Source organism: Lissotriton vulgaris, chromosome 7 (genome assembly GCF_964263255.1).
Source record: "Lissotriton vulgaris chromosome 7, aLisVul1.2, whole genome shotgun sequence".
In the NCBI taxonomy this organism is placed as follows: domain Eukaryota; kingdom Metazoa; phylum Chordata; class Amphibia; order Caudata; family Salamandridae; genus Lissotriton; species Lissotriton vulgaris.
In genome coordinates, this window is record NC_141695.1 from 844,926,471 (window position 1) to 844,946,819 (window position 20,349).

A 20,349-nucleotide genomic window follows, 5' to 3' on the forward strand; every position below is an offset into this window, starting at 1 on the left:
AGTTATGGTTGGCCCAGCTAAATTGTGTGGCTCCCATATCTTTATGCACACTGTATTTCTGGCCACCATTAATGGCCACCACTTTATCAAAAGATTGTACATACAGCCCCAGTGGGCAGTAATTCCCTTCTACCCCTAATGTTCTAAGAGCTACTGCAGTAATAAAGTGCAAAAAGTGACAAAATGTGAAAAATAAAACCTAATTAATACACCAAAACAAACAATTAAAACTCATACATGGGGATGCTACCTTGACTTTGCTTAATTCATCTTTATGCCATTCATAAATTACTGGAGTAATGTCAGAGATGAGTAATTAAATCCTCTTCCAAATTAAGTCCCATTGGGATACGGGTATTAAGCTCAATAATATAGCAGGATTCAAGTCTTCTCAGCTTCTTTTCTCGGTTGTCTCCTCGAATGCTCGGGGGATCCAATCGATCACAAAGTAGCTGAGTCCTGATGTATTCTTATGGTGAGATTCGAAATGACGGCTACTGGGTATGTTTTGTTGCCATTACATATGGCCCTTAGGTGTTGTAACACCCTAATATGGGCTGGATGAATTCGGCTCCCTACGTACCTCAGGCCACAAGGGCACTGAAGGACGTATACCGCATACTCTGTTTTACAGGAGAGCAAACCCTTAATCTTTTTTTCTATCTGTGATAGGCCTACAGTGTTATTCTGCGTGTTTATGCCATGCCTACACGCCTTACACTTGGTACACTTGATGAAACCAGGTTTTCTTTTCAGCCAGGTTGAACCCTGCCCTCCCAACTGTTTCTGTGGAAGCATATTGGATACCAGCATTTGTTTAAAGGATCGTGCGTTTCTAAACGTAATTGCCGGTCTTTTCTGTACTATCGGCTTAAGCCGGGGTCATTACAAATGAGATGCCAATGCCGATTAAGAATACTCCTATCCTTCTTGTGTTCTCGGTTATAGGAAGTAATTAACCTTACTTGATTAGCCTGTGCCTTAGTTTTGTTCTGTTTGTGACTTGTATCAAACAGAATATCTTCTGTACTCCGCTGTTTAGCTTTACCTATCGAGCTCTGAACGTTTTCATGTGTGTAGCCCCTCTCTTGAAAACGTAAACTTAAAATTGAAAGCTCTGACTTTGGGTACTTGGGTCACTGCAGTTGCGGATAGCTCTCAAACTTTCTCCATATGGGATGCTTCTTATAAGATTTTACGGATGGAAACTTTCTGCATGAAGCAGTGTATTCCCTGCTTTCGGCTTCATGTACAATTTTGTTTGTAATTTGGAGTCCTTAACATACACCGTTAAGTCAAGAAAGTTGGCTTCACTATCGCCAATTGTACTGGTAAATTTTAGGTTAAGGGTATTCACTGAGTCTCTTGATGAAGCTCTTAACTGACTCCTCCGACCCTTTCCAGACAATAAAAAGATAATCGATATATCAGCTCCAGTGTAGTACATTTTGCTCCCATTCTGCCTGAAACTCGACTCGGACCACCTGCTCCTCCCACCACCCCATATGCAAATTTGAATAGCTGGGGGCGAAGCAAGTGCCCAACGCAGTTCCGCAGACCTGATTGTACAGATGATTGTTGTATAAAAATAGTTGTTTCTTAAGCAGACAGAGACCATAGATAATAGCATCTGTGTGTGTGACCATAGCTTAATTGGACGATCTTGTAAAAAGTGCTTAATGGCCCGTAGGCCATCCTTGTGTCTTACACTGGTGTACAACGTCATTACATCTATTGTCACCAATAATAGATCATCTTCCCAAGGCAGATCGTATATCCTATAGGGCTGACTTATAAGTTTTTAGTGCAGTGACCCTAGTAAGTAGTGAATGCACCAACGTACGCAGGCTGCAATGGCAGGCCTGTAGTTCCATTTTGCATGGCCTCCCATGGGTGGCATAATGCATGCTTCAGCCCATGGGGGATCTCTGGGATACCTATGCCCTGGGTACCTTAGTACCAGATACCAGGTACTGATAAGGGTACCCCAGTATCCCATCTGGAGTTTCCCCAAGTACTCAATACAACAAGTTAGGGAGAAAGCAGACAGACTTGGGTCCTCATTAGCAGGATCCCAGTCAGACTTGTCATAATACTGCTTAGCACCAGGCAAAAAGTGGGGGTAACCATAGAAGTAGATCCTACTGTCTTACACCTACACCCTTCTCAGAGGTAATCGCGCAAATGAACATGAAAGCCTGCCCTCCTCCAAGATTCCTGTGCCTTTAAGTAGAGGTCTGCAGCCGTCACAATAAGAGTTGTTCCGAAAGCATCTGCCATCTGTGAAAATGGTTGTGACAGTTCAAATTTAGTGACACACAACACCGAGGATGCTGCTTGCACTTATTTGTAGAACATCATGCTTTTGTTAGTGTCTCATAAGCCATGTCCCTTATTATTTAAGTGTAGTAGACATTACCTTTGAAATTCTGCATTTCAGAGTTTGGCCCTCTATGAATGCCTTGCCCCAGCCTGATTTATTGCTGCCAGTTTTAATTTAATTATGACTATCCACGGCACAGTGCTCGTGGAAACGTCTTCCAGGTGGTGAACATCCCTCTTAGATGATAATGCTGAGAATTATGATGAGGGTAATGGACATGAGGGGCAAATTCTCTCTGTATGATGGTAGTACTCATGGATGCAACTTGAAATAGTTTCGCTGATGTTTATGAACCAAACACGATTCTGCTAAATATCTGATGTTTTGGGGATTAAAAATACTGCTCTTTCCAAGAAAATGACAAACTCCTGTTTGGGGGTAATCATTTGTGCAAAATAAAAATGTTTTATTTCAGGATGACCGGTCTATTTTGTTATGCATTTATTTTATTGCATCAACAATACTAGATCAGTGAAATAAGTAGCCGTTGCAATAATACATACATAAAACATATGGTGTATATGCGCATGTATATTAGTATGGTCACAACAATATAGCAGGACGTGACTGAAGGGTGGGATAGCTTATTGATCTATTTTTTGGACACTGACAGCTCATTTTACAGAAAAAATTATTGTATTTCTGAAATAAATGTAAGCGTTATTTGATGCATAGTTCATAAAGAGTTTGCAAGGCTTAGCACGGTTTCTAGTTCCTGGTTGGTACAAAATGACACTGTCTATGGACTGATTCTGTAAACTCTGAATAATTTAGCAGCAGTATTCGTGTAAAAGCCTATATGCTTACCAATGATTGTGAGAGGCATGTAACAGTTGTTCCACACAGCCCCATACAAGTAGTTTATCTGTCATGACAGCCGAGGATCTTCTTAATAGTCCCTGTGACATTTCAGAATCTCATTTCTCTGTGTGTAGCCCTTTGGCCAGTCTTTAGGTATTAAAAATTTTAATTTGTAGGTGTGTTGTTCAACCCGCCCAGGGAGGATAAGACTTGCCTGGCATACCACTAAAGTATTGGAATATTTTGTTAGCCTCTTTAGATTTTCTGATTTTTAGCCTAATTTATGTGAAAGTGCTGAAAAATGCAACATTTGGCCCAATTGGTTTTAATATTTTCTTGGCCGGTTGGTGGACTTTTTCCAAGTAGAAATGGACTAAGTTTGTTGATTGGTGTTGATGCTCCACCACTTTGAAAGTTCAGCAGCTTCCACTGCACATAACGTTCATAATGTTCACCTGTTCACCGCCTGTACCCCTCCCCAACTCCGCGCCCAACACCACGCTGGACATGATTATGTCCACCTTCCTCCAATTGAAAGAAGAACTACACTCCATCAAAGAGTTGCTCATCACACACCCCAGACACCCCCCTCCCACCACCACCTCTACACCTAATAGCACTTCCCCCGCGCCTCCTACTCGCCTTACCACACAACACTCCCCACACCGGACCTCTGTCCCCTCTCGCAATACCAACAATCACAATACCAATCGCAATCGCATTACCACCAATACTCGCCTTACCACACAACACTCCCCACACCGGACCTCTATCCCATCTCGCAATACCAACAATCACAATACCAATCTCAATCGCATTAACACCAATACCACCAATCGTAATACTCCCTCTACACCTAACAACACTTCCTCCTCATCGCCTACTTGCCTTATCACACAACTCTCCCCACACTGGACCTCTATCCCCTCTCGCAATACCACCAATCGCCCCAGACGCACTACCAATACGATCTCAGACCATGACACACACGCCCTTCTCCAATCTTACGTCCCGGCTCCCCAAAATCGCCTAGCCACCAACCACCTGTCCATCCCAACGATTATCTCCAAAGACATTCGGCCCAAAGACATTCCGCGGGGGTCGCCGACCTCATCAGGTCTCAGGAACCGGATCTGGCCATTCTGACTGAAACATGGTTGTCTGATTCTTCTACACCTATCTTGGATATCCTAGTCCCCCCCCCAACTACTGTATCATTAGACTTGACAGGCCCAAAAAGACAGGCGGTGGAATTGCCTGTATTTACAGAAGCAACCTCTCCGTTACTAAAGCGTCCGCCCCTTCTCTTACTTCCTGTGAATACCTCTGCCTTGATGTCATCAGCGAAAGCAAACCGGTCTGCTTACTTCACATCATATACCACCCACCTGGGGACAAGCTCTCCTTCTGCCAACAACTCATGGACACAATATCAACCAATTCAGGACGGCAAAACACCCAAATTTTCCTTGGCGACTACAATCTCCACTGGAATGACAGCAGTGACACAGTGGTAAATAGCCTCAAAAGCTTCCTCAACGCCCTTGATCTCACCCAAATATGCAATAGCCCGACCCATGAGAAAGGTTCTATCCTCGACCTTATCATCTCCAAAGAGGATGCTATTCAACTTGAGTCAATCCAACCTTGTGACTGGTCAGATCATCATATTGTCTCCTTCCTTATCAATGAAAAAATTTAATTTTACCCAGTGCAACCCTCTAAGCCCAAAGTCTGGAAAAGGGACATGAAGAAACTCAACCCAAACTCCTTACCGCCTAACAGCTGCAATCTCCTACTTCCCCCGTCCGGCGCTACGGACGTTCAACTCCTGACTGACCACTATCTAAATGCTATGTCCACAATAATCAATGAGGCTGCACCCATGCAACTGAAAAGAGTCTCGTCCAAGATCTCCAACCCATGGTATGACGGGAGCCTCAATGAGGATAGACGGGCCATGCGAATGGCAGAGCTCACTTGGAGGTCAGCCCCCTCTGCACTGCACCTAAAAAGCCTGAAGAAACAGAGAAACGCCTACTTCAGGAAAATAAAACGCTCAAAAAGAGATTTCTTCAGCCTCCAGCCCAAGCAAAAAACCGCCCATGGAAATTGTTTGAATTAATCAGAACACAATCCAAAGAACAACCCCAGACAATCAGTACCATGGGCGTTACACCTTCCTGTGAAGACTTCTCTGCTTACTTTAACCAAAAAACTGACAACATAAGAAGCGATCTCCTCAATGACGCAATCCTTTACTCCAACCCCCAACTCACAGCAGCGCCTGAACCAAAGAACAATGCTACATGGTCATCCTTTGGCACCTACTCCGAAGAAGAAATTGGCAGATTGCTCAGCACCCTGAAACCATCCAATCACCTCACTGACCCCCTTCCTGCAAACGCTGTAAAAGACTTTACCCCTTTGCTCCTCCCACTCTGGACTAAAATTATCAATAGCTCTCTTCAACAAGGATCCATCCCTGACGCCCTCAAAGTCTGACAAGTCACACCTCTACTAAAAAAACCAACAGCAGACCCCACTGATCTAAACAACTACCGCCCTATTACAAGTATTCCCACCCTCGCTAAACTGTTGGAAAAATGCGTACAGCTACAACTGACTAAACACATAGACAAGTTTGATCTCCTCAACGCTCGTCAATCAGGCTTTCGTGCAGGGCACAGTACCGAAACAGCCATGACTCACATACTGGGCGACGCCCTCCTAATCCTAGACCAAAACGATACCTGCCTCCTCATCCTTCTGGATCTCTCCTCAGCATTCGACACAGTTAAACATGAGAACTTACTCGAACTGTTAAACACAAGAATGGGCATATCAGGGACTGTTCTCAAGTGGTTCACCTCCTTTCTACACAACCGGTCACAAAGATTCAAAAGCAACAACCTGATGTCCTCTCCGGTACCTGTATCGCTAGGCGTCCCGCAAGGATCCTCCCTCTCCCCAACACTGTTCAACCTAGTTATGGAACCTCTCACTACTTTGCTACAGACATCCAATGTTCACTCTCACATGTATGCCGACGACACCCAACTTTATCTCAAAATACAATCCCCCAAGGACATCATGCTTCTGAACACCACGATCAGAAACACCCAATCCTGGCTTGCCGAGAATCACCTCAAACTCCATGCCCTGAAGACTGAGTTCCTCCTGATCTCACCTCCCGCAAAAATCTCTACGGCTCAAACATGGCTTAAGCACTTAACGGCTCTAAACGTACAACCTACCGTCGTAGACTCAGCAAAATCCTTAGGCATAACACTTGACGCCAATCTCAACATGCAGCAGCACATCAGCAAGGCAACCAAAGGAGCGAACTTCCAAATCAATACCTTGAGAAAACTTAAACCCTTCCTTCCAGCCAAAGACTTCCAAACTGCAGTACAATCTATAGTCATCCCGCACATAGAATACGGAAGCACCGCCCTCTGCGGGCTCCCCCTAACTACAACGGCACCCCTAAGAGCGTCCCTTAACGCTGCAGCGAGACTCATCACTGGCTCAAAAAAACACTTGCATATTTCCCCTGACTTTAAATCCCTGAACTGGCTACCTTTTAAAGCCAGAATACATCTGAAAATCGCCTGCATGACTCACAAGGCTGTACACATGAACTCACCCGCCTACCTCACTCAAAAGCTGACAATCTCGGGTGGCTCTAGAACTACTAGAAGCACAAGTAATCCTCTGCTGAAGCCTCGAAGATTCCGGAAGGAAAAAACCTATAAACTCTCCTTTTCGGGAATGGCACCCAGGATCTGGAACTCACTCCCTCCTGAAACCAGGCTCATCTCCTCCAACAAACTGTTTAAGAAAGAAGTAAAAGCGATCCTCATGGCTAAATACACATGATCTATTATTCTGTATTTCTCATGAATCCGCTCCGTAATACCTGCCTGACCCCTTGGTCTACTTGTACTACTTGTATTATGACTTATTTGATTGTATATGTTCCCTCTTTGTATTGTGATATATTGTTGACGCACCTGTCTGATTTTGCACACTGTACCTACACCACCTCAACCATCCCTACTTTTGTACTACTGATGCACCTGTGTGACTATACATCCTGCACTCACCTACCTCAACTTTGCCCACCTTTATGTTATCTCCAAAAACACTTTAAGCACGCTTAAACAAGTATATGCTTATTTTTGTACTTTTATATTATTGGCGCTACTGTTTGACTATGCACCTTGTACAGACACTACCTCACCTATGATCTACCTCCTGTTTTTTTGGACCTACCTATGTAACTATGCACCTTGTACCTAACTACCTCAACTATTACATTCTATCACTCCATCACCCCCGTGCCCTTGTAAAGCGCTCTGATATCTGCAAAGATCTTGTTTGCGCTATATAAAACTTTCAAAATAAATAAATAAATAAATAAATGTTTGATAATGTTGCCTAGCAGTTGCGATCAATTATTAGAAATCAATCCGTGTTTTTTTTTTCAATTGCAGGCAAATTTGAAGAAAAGGAAGACAGAGTACCAAAGCTGGAGAACATCAATAACTTGGGCTTCATGTGCAGCCTTAATCTGGCGCTGAATAAGAAAGATTTGCTCAAGATGGAATTACTGGTCCTGGATTGTTTCAACTGGAATCTGTGTTTGCCAACTCCAGCACATTACATAGACTACTACCTCATACTGTCCGTCTGCGAGAGCGATCTGCACAATGGCTGGCCCATCACTTCCCTAGCCAAAATCAAAGTCTTCATGGAGAAATATACCCATTACTTCCTGGAAGTCTCCTTACAAGGTACACAGACACAAGCTCTTAGAATGTTTTGTAGTGTACAAGCTGGTAGGAGAGGATATTTTTAGAATTATTTAGAACTGTTGGGTGGAGCAGGCACTGGATTAGTTGTTTTCATTAAACCGGTATAAAGTTGAGTCATTTTTGCATGGATAGCGCATGTAATGGCTCAAGTTTAATAGAAAGGTTAAAAGGGGACTCTGGCATATAATTGACAATGTTTTTTAGCTGGTGCTCTTTAAGTGCATTTGTAGTGGCACCATGAAAGATATGAGAGGTGTGTAGAATTCCATCTACATGGGTGAGTTGACACTAAGAATGACCATTTGGTGAAAAACAGTTCTCCCGCTTCTCACAGCTTACCCTTAGTTTCACAGAATTCTATGTCTTAGAGTTACAAGTAGGAAATCCCCCACCCACTAAAATGAATGCCACCAGAGACTCCATTCTCGGTATCTTACTTCAGGACAAGAAGATTTAGCATCAGGTGAACCCAGACATGCATACTACTTTGAATCTGTGCTAAAATAATGTTGCTATGGAAGTAACTGGTTGCGGAGAAAATAAGTGAGTATTTGGCTCACGTTTTACATCCCGGATTATGCAAAAAAGAAAGGTATAGTGAAGTGTAGGATAAACCTAGTGGTGAGGCATAATGTGTAGTTTTATTTTTTTAACATTCTTTTCATTCAACACTAGCAGCCCGTCCCGGCCTTGTCCTGGAGCATTCAGGCTTCTCCTACCCCCGCCTGCCCCGACATTGCCCAGCAGCCCGTGCTTCTGCCCGCTCCGTTCTCCGCCTGCCCCGACCCCCGCCTGGCCAGACATTGCCTTTCCTCTTGCTTTCTTTTTTCCCTCCTGGCCCGACCCCCGCCTGGAATGTTCCCTCCTGCCCCGACATTGGCTTTCCTTACCTCAGCCGCCGCTCTGCTCCTCACCGCCTGTCCGCCGCCCCTCCTCCCCTGCGCCATGTCCGCCTCTCCGCTGCTCCCACCGCCGCTGGCCTCACGTCACCGCGATCACCCCCCTCCGCGCCATGTCCGCCGCTCCTTGGACGCCTCTCCTCCCGTGCTGACGTGAGCGCGCACGTCGCGGTCGGCGCTACTTGGGGGGGGGGGTGGGGGACTACTTAAAAAAAATATATAAATATTGTAAATACCGGTTAATTTTGACATTTATCTAGCCTATAGCCATCTACACACCCACACACCCTGTCGATTTAAGCGGTTTATCGGGTGTGTAGATTGGTGTAGTGGTTCCCGAGTTTACCCGCCTCAAAGCCTGAAAGTTTTTCCTTTATTATAGTAGTATAGATTTTGTGTATACAATCACAGTGAATCTCCTGTACATTCAGACATGCAGTGCGATCAAGCAGTTGCACATAATGTGTAGTTTCATGCATTTGTGCTCCTTTATAACTGTTGCACCTCATTGTGTTCTCCAGACCACACTTTCCTTGGATTCCGCCCATCCCTGGTTGCTGCCGCCTGTGTTGCTGCTTCTCGGATTTGTTTGCAGGTTACCCCATCCTGGACTACACAGCTTCAGCTTTTATCTGCTTATTCCTGGGAACATCTGACTCCGTGCATCGAGCGCCTGCTCCGGTGAGCCACCTCCCCTTTTATCTTTTTTGTTTTTTGTTTCCTATTGTTCCAGGCACAGCATTATTGCAGAGGGTGATCCTAAAATGCTCTGAGAGAGGTTTAAGGAATAATATGGGCAGTGAAAGGAACGTGACCACTAACTATATGTGTGACTGTGTTATAAGGGGAAGTCTGTGTCCCTAAGTTTTATGGGTGGCCTAGTGCAAAGTGATTGCAGAATGTCTTCAGCCAGTTCCTGAAAAAAAACTTGAAAGAACAAGTATCAAAATTTCAGTCTTAACAGTGAATGAGTGGTTTATAGCACTAGCACAAAAGGTGAGGGGAGGAATACTTGCAAGTAATCTACACCACTATTCCCTGTTGCTCTACACATTAGAAATGTTAAATACCTCCTTGGCTGGGTTGAATAGATGGTACTTGGCCTTGCAAGACTAGGTGGTGACAATCTAAAAATTGAATAAGTTGCCTTTATTACTACTCTGTTATAGACTAGTATATTATTATTTGCTAGTCATCAGAATATAGGTTAAGTAATAGACATTGTATTACATTTTTTGGGGGGGTAATATCATGCAAAATGTAATTAAATTAGCTTGAGGGATGGGCTGGTCATCTATCCTGCTAAGGTCTCGCCACAGAATCTACTGCTTGTATTATGCACCACATGTATATGTTAGTACTGCAATTTGGCAAAAGAATGTGCATACTATGATAAACGAGCATTAGCAAAGCCAGTAGGTCTTGCTTAAAATGTGGGTGGCATTCTAGCCCATCGTTATGCGCCCACTGTTATATTCTAGAACGAGACACACCAAATGGATATCAGTACTCACCTGCTTCTCATGGGAACTGTCCATCCCAAACTGCTAGACAAGTCCACCTCCAAAAGTGAACACGAGCAACCTTAAACTATTTTCAATTGATGCACAAAAGCAGAAGGGAGGAATACCTGTAAATAGATTAAAGCACCAACAATCGCCATGGTTGGCGTTCCAGACCTTTCTTATTTACCCACCTTGCCATTCTACACTGAAACCTAGCCCGACAAATACCTCTCCGACGAGGCATAATGTAGAAACTGGTCTGGTATTGCTTATGTTTTCTTCTGCAGGGGGGTCTTGCCTGCCAGTTTGGGAGAGATTGTTCCAATGCAGGGGAAGATCACTACTGATTTGCATAGGAAAGGCCTATTTTTGGAGACGCACAGTGAATTAAAACTGATGGGTTTTAATTCTATCTAGATTGCCTGTGGCTAGTGTGAATTTTTTTTTTTAAAGTAGTCCGTCTATCAGATTTTGTTTTGAAGGTGGGTTTTTACACCGCACATTACTCTGCAGAGAAACCAGCAAAAAAATGTTGTTTACAGGTAAGTAACGTTGACATGATTGGTTTTGTACAGAGGTCCCCCTCAGGTGCCTGGCATGTAGATGTATTTGTCTAGCGGGCCATTGCCTGTTCTCTGGTGAAGCCCCAAGAATTATGACCCTAGATTTGAGCTCCTATACACTTGTGCAACAGCGTAGAACAGAAATGGAGCGGTAAATTATTGTGAATTAAATTACGCCGGTATTTATAAAAAAAGAAATCTCTGAAGGCCAGTGCATCAGCTTTACTAGAAAAAATACTACTGAAACAGATTTCAGAAAAAAATGAAGACAAAGAAGTGGGTTTTAGGTGTTATTCTAAACAACATATGAATGTGGTATTTGTACAAGTCCAATCTAGCTGATAGGCAGATGAGCAAAGGCAGTTAGTGAGGGATAATTTGTTTCTGATAGTGGGCTAGCAACAAAAGAATGATGAAAACCTTAAGAATCTTCAAATGAAAGTAGTGCATAAGTCCTATAATTTGGCAAACTATTCTAAAACTTGATGAATTTCATCCTGCATCAACTCCAGAATTGCAAATTGACATGTTACCACAAAATGTGTAGCAGTCCACTGAAAGGGATATTATATTGTTAGTTTCATGTCCGTCATTACCAGATCCAAAACTACAAAAGACTTACTCAAACGTGGCCATAACCACGCAGGAGAACCAATAAAAATAACCGAATCCTCATCACAGTCTTCCCAAACGTCTTTCTGGAGGGAAAATTAAAAAGGGATTTGCATTACTATCGATATGCTTGTAGCATAAAAATAGCCTACAACATCTTAAAACAAACATACATATCTCATGGTGCTTACATTAACCCTGTGTCCTGATACGTCTCTCAATTCCTTATGATTCAACCTGTCCTCTCTGGTTTTGAGATCGTTAGACTGGTCAGGACTGTTCCAGTGGGGAATGGTTGGCCTAATTCATGTGTTCTTACTGGAATGTCCTAAAATAAATACTCCTGTATTCCATTCTTTCCAGTGCCTACAAATGGACATACTTGTGCAAAACTATATTATCTAGCACCCACCAGATGGCAAAGCAACGTGTGAACGAGTGCCGCACATACATGAAAAACTTACTCTTTCTGTGAGACTTTAATCTTGAACGATACCCAAAACGAGCCAATCACTTGTAATTTTAACTCGACAGAGACCAGAAACTTAATGCACCTAAACTACCAGGACTTTAAAGGTGGTCATTGACATTCAGTTTTTAATCTTATACTATAAAATCAGTGATGCACTTGTATTTAATGAGCACCACCTCCAGTAAATGAGGTGTCACTCAAAGATTGTCGGTAGCACAAAAACAGCTATTATAAGGCTGATCCACTTCTTAACTAGCGAAAAGAAACTGTCACTCACTAGCCCCTAACTGGTTAAAGTAAGCATATCCTCCTTAAACAGGGTATTGTTCCGGACTCTAAACGGTATGAAAACCCTTCTTATAAAACTACAATAGGATAGACCTCATTAAACGTTTCACCCTATTATGGAATTACCATTCCGTCTGAATATCTTAGAAAACAGTGCCTTCACACAACTCAAAGTTTTTGGAAGCAAACCACCGCCATAGTGATTTTCACTCAGATTTATATTTAGTCATAGTCCGTAAACGTCCATGGTAACTGGAGGGAGGCATTCTAAAACTTTTGACAAAATGAGATCAGTCTTCTAGTTTTATTTGATTTATCCACAGCTTTGAGAACTTGCACACATGAAATCTTCCTACATATACTCAAAGAAAGGTTTGGAATTGCAGAAGGTGCACTACATTGGTTTGAATACTGTATTTCTAAACGGTTTCAGTTTGTGAATATTGATGAAGCTCTCCAAACCTAGCCCTGTTAGTTGCTGTGTTCCCTAGAGCTTAATATCGACACATGGATAAACTCTGGAACATGTCCTTTGTATTGAATGCGATGTCAAACCCTGCCTTTTTTTATGTCTTGCCTACCAGACAACGAAAGCTTTCTGTTTGCGAAAAGACCTATGGTCAGCTTACAGTGGGCTTAGGGCCTGCTCGTCACTTGCCAATGGCTGGCTTAATTTCATTCTCACTTGCTTTATTTTTATTTGTTAGCTTGTTCGGGCTTTCTTCCTCTTCTTGTGTTTGACAGTCCCTAAAGCATGGCCTCATTACTAGTTTCCTTCCAATGCTTAATTCGCAGGCACTACTTTTCCTTTTTAGTTAAGCAGTCCATAAAAGTTCATGTGTTTTTCAGTGGTCTCTCTCGTGCCATCCTCTTCCATCTCTGTGCTCTGGGTTACTTGCTCCCGCCAGTGTGCTTCTCCCCTGCTCCCTCTGTGTTGTACTTGCCTTTGTGTGCTTCTGTCTCCCTGTTGCTTTCTTGCCCGTGAGTTTCTATTCCACACTTCAGGTTGTGCGCACTCTTCCCCATGTTGCTTGTTCCCCCTCTCAACGTATTGTCTTCCCGCATCCTCTGTGTTGCCTCTCCCAACCGGGCTTTCCATGTGGCTTCCCCTAGCCCTTGCCCTCTCTGTTGCTTCCCCTAAATCTTGCTCTCTGTTTTGCTTCCCCTTATCGGCACCCTCTGTGGGCCTTCCCCTAACCTGCGCCCTCTGTGGGCCTTCCCCTAACCTGCGCCCTCTGTGGGCCTTCCCCTAACCTGCGCCCTCTGTGGGCCTTCCCCTAACCTGCTCCCTCTGTGTGCCTTCCCCTAACCTGCGCCCTCTGTACCTTTCCCTAACCTGCGCCTCTGTACGTCTTCCCCTAACCTGCGCCCTCTGTGCGTCTTCCCCCCCAACCTGCGCCCTCTGTGCGTCTTCCCCCCCAACCTGCGCCCTCTGTGCGTCTCCCCCCCCAACCTGCGCCCTCTGTGCGGCTCCCCCCCCAACCTGCGCCCTCTGTGCGGCTCCCCCCCCAACCTGCGCCCTCTGTGCGGCTTCGCCCCAACCTGCGCCCTCTGTGCGGCTTCGCCCCAACCTGCGCCCTCTGTGCGGCTTCGCCCCAACCTGCGCCCTCTGTGCGGCTTCCCCCCCAACCTCCGCCCTCTGTGCGGCTTCCCCACCCCCAACCAGCGCCCTCTGTGCGGCTTCCCCACCCCCAACCTGCGCCCTCTGTGCGGCTTCCCCACCCCCAACCTGCGCCCTCTGTGCGGCTTCCCCACCCCCAACCTGCGCCCTCTGTGCGGCTTCCCCACCCCCAACCTGCGCCCTCTGTGCGGCTTCCCCACCCCCAACCTGCGCCCTCTGTGCGGCTTCCCCACCCCCAACCTGCGCCCTCTGTGCGGCTTCCCCACCCCCAACCTGCGCCCTCTGTGCGGCTTCCCCACCCCCAACCTGCGCCCTCTGTGCGGCTTCCCGCAACCTGCGCCCTCTGTGCGGCTTCCCCCCAACCTGCGCCCTCTGTGCGGCTTCCCCCCAACCTGCGCCCTCTGTGCGGCTTCCCCCCAACCTGCGCCCTCTGTGCGGCTTCCCCCCAACCTGCGCCCTCTGTGCGGCTTCCCCCCAACCTGCGCCCTCTGTGCGGCTTCCCCCCCCCCCCCAACCTGCGCCCTCTGTGCGGCTTCTCCCCCCGCCTCCCCAACCTGCGCCCTCTGTGCGGCTTCTCCCCCCCCTCCCCAACCTGCGCCCTCTGTGCGGCTTCCCCCCCAACCTGCGCCCTCTGTGCGGCTTCCCCCCCAACCTGCGCCCTCTGTGCGGCTTCCCCCCCAACCTGCGCCCTCTGTGCGGCTTCCCCCCCAACCTGCGCCCTCTGTGCGGCTTCCCCCCCAACCTGCGCCCTCTGTGCGGCTTCCCCCCCCCCAACCTGCGCCAACCTGCGCCCTGTGCGGCTTCCCCCCCCCCCAACCTGCGCCCTCTGTGCGGCTTCCCCCCCCCCCAACCTGCGCCCTCTGTGCGGCTTCCCCCCCCCCCAACCTGCGCCCTCTGTGCGGCTTCTCCCCCCCCCAACCTGCGCCCTCTGTGCGGCTTCTCCCCCCCCCAACCTGCGCCCTCTGTGCGGCTTCTCCCCCCCCCCAACCTGCGCCCTCTGTGCGGCTTCTCCCCCCCCCCAACCTGCGCCCTCTGTGCGGCTTCTCCCCCCCCCAACCTGCGCCCTCTGTGCGGCTTCTCCCCCCCCCCAACCTGCGCCCTCTGTGCGGCTTCTCCCCCCCCCCAACCTGCGCCCTCTGTGCGGCTTCCCCCCCCAACCTGCGCCCTCTGTGCGGCTTCCCCCCCAACCTGCGCCCTCTGTGCGGCTTCCCCCCCCAACCTGCGCCCTCTGTGCGGCTTCCCCCCCCCCCAACCTGCGCTCTCTGTGCGGCTTCCCCCCCCCCAACCTGCGCCCTCTGTGCGGCTTCAGCTTCCCCCCCCCCCCCCCTCAACCCCCCCCCCAACCTGCGCCCTCTGTCCGGCTTCCCCCCCCCCCCCAACCTGCGCCCTCTGTGCGGCTTCCCCCCCCAACCTGCGCCCTCTGTGCGGCTTCAGCTTCCCCCCCCCTTATTCCCCCCCCCAACCTGCGCCCTCTGTCCGGCTTCCCCCCCCCAACCTGCGCCCTCTGTGCGGCTTCCCCCCCAACCTGCGCCCTCTGTGTGGCTTCCCCCCCCCCCAACCTGCGCCCTCTGTGTGGCTTCCCCCCCCCAACCTGCGCCCTCTGTGCGGCTTCCCCCCCGCACCCCCCCACCTGCGCCCTCTGTGCGTCTGCCCTCCCCCCAACCCTCCACCTGCGCCCTCTGTGCGGTTTCCCCCTCCCCAACCTACGCCCTCTGTGCTGCTTCCCCCAACCAGAGTTACTGGAGGCCAAAATAACTAAAACCATCTCAGTAACCTCCTTGATTTCATTCTGGTATTTCTTTTTTGTTGTTTTAATCTCATTCAGACCACTGGAGTCTAAGAGTTAGGATTGGTTCTCTAGACAAGTGTCTAACTTTCCTGTGGCTCCTTCATAAGCTGAATGCTTTCACAATTTCTCCCTTCTCTCACTTTCTATTCTCCAAACCTTAATGTCTCTTAAGTCTGGATTCACCTTTGAACCACATCTACAATCCCCTCATGATAATCAATAAACATGTTATTCAGCGCCAATATACCCTTCAAGGTGAATGTGTGCGTAACAAATGCACATATTATGCTATCAGCCGATCAGCATACCCTTAGATCTTGGCAAACTGCGGCATATCACCAACTTCCACCTTCCTATTAAAATCATTAAAGGGGAAGTAACAAGAGGACTTCAAAGGTGATTTGAGCTAATCTGCCTTCGCCGGTATCATCAAAGCCAGCGGATGCGAGCAGGGGAGTCACTTAATCTGAAACTTTGTAGAAGAGCTCTTCCTAGCTATAAACAAAAGCAAGGAAATAGCCCTGACATTGCTTGACCTCTCTGCTCCCTACAACCCTGTTGAACACACAACATTGTTGGCAAAGTTGCAAAGCAGGCAGGTATATTCAGATCCGCTCTGCTATGGATCATAATATTTCACACCAACTACTGTGAAATAATCCAAATATCCCAATTATATGTGTCTGTGCCACATAGGCCACACCAAAATTAACTTCTTTATTGTTCAAGTCATGAGTCAAACTTATTTTAGGGTTGCAAAACAGGCAGGTATATTCAGATCCGCTCTGCTATGGAGCCTCTCATTTCACTCCAACTACAATGAAATAATCCAAATATATGCCTCTATACCACATACACCGCACCAAAATTAACTTCTCCAATGAATATGAACTAAATAGTAAACATGGATTTCATCCAGACGAGGCATTTAACTAGTGCAGAAACATGTTCATGAAGACTACTTGACACAAGTGCTTCTTTGCTATTGGGGAGCACCATTGCTTAAATAAATAACCTTCTGATGTATATGCTTGTTCATGTCACCTTGTATGGTCATATTCTGATGGCCATTTTCTTCCTTATCTTTACTTTACTGTTCCAAGATGGACACCAAACTTGAAGCAGTTAATATTTTTCAAAATGAGTGCCTAAACTCCACAGAGAGGAAAAGCAGTCCTGTACCAGAACCGGGGTGCTTCCCATTTGTAGCTGCTAGAGCCTCCACACAATAAGAGAATATAATTGTTTTAAAACATGGGCAAAGGAATGGTGAGAGAGGAGTGGAGTACTGGGTATTGTGGATAAGTCATTGCTGGAACTGGGAGAGCAACAGAGTATTTTTGAGTTGGTGGGGTTTAAAAAAGAAAAGTAGGATGGGGAGAGCTGGGGAAAGCAACAAGGAGAAAGCGGGGTGTGGGAATTGATGAGAGTAAACCGCACACTAGGGGAAGAGCAAGAAAATACTCCCAGTCTCACGTGGTAGCTAAAGAAATATACAAACAGATTGTTTCCTGAATGTAAGCAGTGGAAGTATACAAATCATAGACTCGAGAGTGGCAAACACAAGTAGAGGAAGGAAAACAAATGAATAAGAAGTAGGCAAATGACATTGACAAGAAAGCCAACCAATGGAAAGCATGGGCTGACCCGAAGCTGGCTCAAAATATTGGTATAGTACACAATAGATCTTCAGCAGCAGACATCTAAAAGCTTTCCTTGTACAAGGCCTAAATCTATGGCAAGGCATCCTGCCATAAGGAGAATTGGGTCTCCTGCACAACACCAGAGGCAGCACAGTGAGGAATTAATCTTACCAAAGAGGTACACAAAAAGGCATGAAACAAAAGAAACTTTGTGATTAAAATCCAATTGAAAATAGACGGTATATATAATGTAATCAATGACAAAATGAGGAGAAAAGCAAAGAGTCCATAACTTGTGTGCAGTAGCACAAAAATAGTTGTAACATTCTGCAGGAGAATACAGCTTGGTGCTTACTGCTTACTCTTTGGGATTATTTAAAGTTGCTGTGTTGCTATTGATGTGACTTTTTTTTTGTCTTTTTTTTGTTTTTGTTTTTTTAGCTAGGAATCAAGGAAATAGAAATGTACCTTTTTGTTCATTAATGTAGATGGTGCTTAGTAAAAGCAGTATTCAAAAACATAAAGGGCACCCCTGGTCATACAATAAATAAAGTAAAATTATTGCCTTTAAAAGTCACAGAGCCAGAAACAACCTTTGTTAAGGGACTTAAGCTTCTCAAGCGACTAGGACGACCAGGGTGTGCCCTCAAAATTGAAACACGGAGGCTCGGACGTCGAGATGCTCTAGGGGGACGCCGAGAAGAGGCGTACCACGAAGAAGGTGATGGACGCTGAGAAAAAGACGGACAAGGTAAGAAACCCTCAACCATCGTAACACAGCGGCCAAGAAAAGAAGGCACAACAAAAGGCAGCCAAGACATCGAAGAAAATGACAATCAAGGGTCAGACACAATCAAAAGAACTCCACGGATTTCACCCCAGGGATACCGACAATGGAAGATCGTCAAACGCCTAAGGTAAGTAACAAAAAGGCTCAAAGGGAAAGACATCACCTTCTAAGCCTGAAATGACCACAACTAAGTAGAGGATCTCCCAGGCCTCATACGCTGAAAGGGCCCTCGAGGTGGAGAAAAAGACGCCTCGAAGCAGAAATGGCAGCACTCCTTCAAATAAAAAAAAAGGAGTTTGACGAAGCGCTCTAGGAATTCTGTATTCCCGCGAAGCCCACTGTCTATGCTGAGGAAGAGGTCCTCGATTCGCCAGCAACCCATAACCACGTGAAGTAGACTGCGAAGAACTCAACGCTCCAGAAGAGGAAGAAGCCTATGACTTTCGAGGAAGAATGGCACGACCTCGACACACAAAGCCCAGATGAAGTCTGTTGCTATCCTTCGAAGGCTTTACCACCAGATGACCTAGCTTTCTACAACAGCCTCATCAAGACAGCAGCTGACATCTTCGGGGTTCCCTTACAGGAGGAAAAGGGAGACGGACTCCTGCTTCCTCCTAGAGACTTTAACACCACCCACCAAGGGGACACAATATCTACCAATGCTACCAAATATCCTGGACTAGGGAAAAGAGGCCTTCAAAGAACCAGCCTCAGCTAAAGGAATTAACACCAAGAGTGGAAAAGAAATATACACCCTCAACTAAGGATCCTAAATACATTCATTGAAACACAGTGCCAGACTCCATCATTGTCACCTCACAAGAAAGAAGAGCAATGCCCACTCTTCCACTGGCCCACCTCCTGAGAGAGAGGGAGCAAAAGAATGGACATGGTGGGGAGAAAAATGGAAAAAGAAGCAGCAACACAATGGCGCATTGGTAACTCCAATGCTCTTCTTAACAGGTATGGCCACTAACAATGGGATAACATTGAGGAACTCATGAGCAAGATCACAGAGGAAGATGAGTAAAGAGCCAAGTACATCATACAAGAGGGTAAGAACATAGCTAATACCTGCCTAAAATCTGCCCTAGATGCAGCTAATACAGCCAGCAGACAAATGTGCACAAGTACAATGTTACGCCTAGCTATGAATATCAGTCGGGTCCAAACCTCAATTATTGACGGACCTTTCACAGGAGACGCCCGCTTTGGAAAGGAAGTAGATGAGTCACTACATCCGATAAAGAAAGACAATGAAATAGCTAGGGCAATGGGAGCCCTACAACAGAGAGGCACCCTCAAAAGAGGAGGTTTTAACACCAGAAGACCAACAGGAAGAGCAGTCTTCTAAGTAGGCTAGCAACAACAGAATCAAGGCAGCTTACAGCAGTCTGTGTATCAAGCCTGGCAGCAACTGCCAAAGCAGCCCTTTCGAGGCAAAGGAAGAGGCAGAGGGCAGCCCTCGAGAGGTGGAGAGCAAATTCAAAGTGATGTTCGCACAACAAAAGTCCCATACACAACACCAGTGGGAGGCAGAATAGCGCACCACCTGCAACAATGGGAAGACATCGCCACACAGTTGGATCTTAAATTTGGTACAACATGGATATTGTATAGAATTAACAAACAAACCACCAACCATCCCTCCAAAGAATAAAAAGTTCCTAAAATCAGAACACTTACAGTTACAAATAGAAATAAAGCAACTCCTGCAAAAACAAGCAATAGAAAGGGTACCAAATAGAGAACACAACAAAGGAAACTATTCACCATACTTCTTATTCCCGAAGCAAGATCTCACACTAAGACCAATCTTAGACCTCCGATTCGTAAACCAGTTCATTCGCACGCAACATTTCATAATGACAACACTACAAGAGATTATCCCACAGCTGCAAAAAGGAGACTTAATGGCAACAATAGATCTAAAAGATGCTTATCTACTCATCCCCATAAACTAATCTCACAAGAAATACCTCCGGTTCTTCCACGAGAACACGCACTACCATTTCAAGGTACTCTTTCCAAATAAAATCAGCACCACAAGTATTCACAAAATGCGTAGCTGGAGTTGCATCATCCCTAAGAAGGCCGGGGATCCACGTCTACCCCTACTTAGACGACTGGCTAATAAAGGCAAAATCAAAGCGAACATGC

The 20,349-nt window shown here is 46.3% G+C and overlaps 1 protein-coding gene across 1 annotated transcript in view; it reads left to right on the forward strand.

Moving 5' to 3' along the window:
* Positions 1–20,349, forward strand: part of CCNJL (cyclin J like) — a 127,719-nt gene that overhangs the window by 98,963 nt on the left and 8,407 nt on the right. The window contains exons 4-5 of the mRNA XM_086931205.1: positions 7,684–7,983; positions 9,425–9,584. Of these exons, the coding sequence (XP_086787331.1) occupies positions 7,684–7,983; positions 9,425–9,584 (460 nt within the window). The remainder of the gene's footprint in view (positions 1–7,683; positions 7,984–9,424; positions 9,585–20,349) is intronic.